This window comes from Chiloscyllium plagiosum, unplaced genomic scaffold (assembly GCF_004010195.1).
Source record: "Chiloscyllium plagiosum isolate BGI_BamShark_2017 unplaced genomic scaffold, ASM401019v2 scaf_1946, whole genome shotgun sequence".
NCBI classification, from domain to species: domain Eukaryota; kingdom Metazoa; phylum Chordata; class Chondrichthyes; order Orectolobiformes; family Hemiscylliidae; genus Chiloscyllium; species Chiloscyllium plagiosum.
Window position 1 is genome coordinate 20,587 of NW_025211241.1, and position 1,679 is coordinate 22,265.

General features: G+C 42.5%; 1 gene segment (V, D, J or C); it reads left to right on the forward strand.

Moving 5' to 3' along the window:
- Positions 1-434: 434 nt before the first annotated feature.
- On the forward strand, positions 435-1,441 carry LOC122547010 (the record flags this gene model as incomplete). The annotated part of the segment is given in 2 exon segments: positions 435-642; positions 1,099-1,441. Coding segments are annotated over 2 exon segments (395 nt in total), but the record flags the coding sequence as incomplete, so codon positions are not given.
- Positions 1,442-1,679: the final 238 nt, after the last annotated feature.

Here is a 1,679-nt window from a genome sequence, read left to right on the forward strand (position 1 = left end):
GCACTGCAGCGTATTTGATACTCATGCAGGAGTTATGTTTACGATGGCACAAAGTAAAGTTAATGAAAGGCAGTTGCAACGTATCATACCAGGAAATGCATCATTCGATTGTACTGTAACATTTTTTTGCCCAGGGCTCCATCGATTTAACAATCCCAATGAAAGAACTCATAGTCAATGAGATCCACCTGATTCTAATCACTCCAGTTGGTGAAACAAAAATAACAAAGAACCGCAGTTGCTGGAAATCCAAGACAAAATCAAACAACCGGAGAATGGCGCAGGTCTGGCAGCAACTGTGATGAGAAAACTGAGTGAACTTTCCAGATCCAGTATCCCGTATTCTGAACTTTGTTAGTTTATCACATCAATCATAATATGAAGTGGGGCTCAAATGAGCTTGAAGCTGATTGGCTCATCTGAAGAACAAAGGAGCCTGGTACTCATTGGCTTTCACACGATGCCTTTGCCAATAATGGTCCAATGAGCAGAGGTCCGGAAATTACTCAACCTGAATTACCCAACTCTTGACGAGAACCATTTTAGCTTCAGCCAGTTCTGTTCACATTCACCGTGAACTCTCTGCAAACATGTTACCAGGAGCTCTGGGTTTACTCTTCACAACTGCAGCTCTTCTAACTGGTAGGTTGAACACTTGTCTTTGTATGTACTTCAGCTCCTTGCTGAGAATTGCATGTTATTCAAGCACCTTGCACAACATAGAAGCAACAATACATTCTCCCAAATAAAAACTATCTGGATCGAAACTCGCCCCAACAATGAGCAGAGATTGGGAGAAGTTAGCAAGTGTACATGAGAGAATGGCAGTGGAAGAGTTCGGCAGGATATCCAGACAGGACTAAGGCCTTTCAGATGATTCGATCGAAGGGGGAGTTTTATATCCACCAACAGATTTTGTGTTCCCCTACGGGTTTCGGGAGATGAAATGGGAAATGAACACCCCATATGAAATGGAATCTAGTTTTTAACGTCCCTCATTTATTTCTCGGTTTATTGATGAAGGTACATGGGCGAATTCTGGATGTTAAGTATATTGTCGTGCCTTATTTAATTTTGTATAACTCCTGGCTCTTCCAGGACTTTGTCGTGGCGATTCAGTCTCACAAACACCGGCTGCAATCAAACTGAATGAGGGGGACGATGTGCTGTTGTTCTGTAATTACACTACAACAAACAGCAATCCTGACCTGTACTGGTACCGTCAACCTTCCAACGGATCCGTGCAGTTTCTGCTGCAGAAAAACCAATATAGCGAGAAAACGGGGAGTTTTCCACTAGGCCGGCTTTCCTGGAATTTTGATCCTGTGAACCGCACTATCAAGCTGAATGTGTTGAACATAGAACTAACAGACTCCGCAGTGTATTACTGCGCACTGCGTCCCACAGAGAATGAGAACTGGGCTGACCCTGTACAAAAACTGTAAGAGCATCTCTGTACATGATTGTGTGTTCAGCAAACAGTGAGATTCGGGGTATATCTGAAGTGATACTCGAGCTCACAGTGATATCTGACACTTGTCATTCGGACACAAAGCTTTAACTATTATAAATCCATCACTGAAACAAACAAATAGTTTCGTGAATGTAAAACAAAAGAAAACTTTCTTGTGCATTTCATGATGTTGGAAAATGCTGTTACAGCGATGAGCTGCTATGGA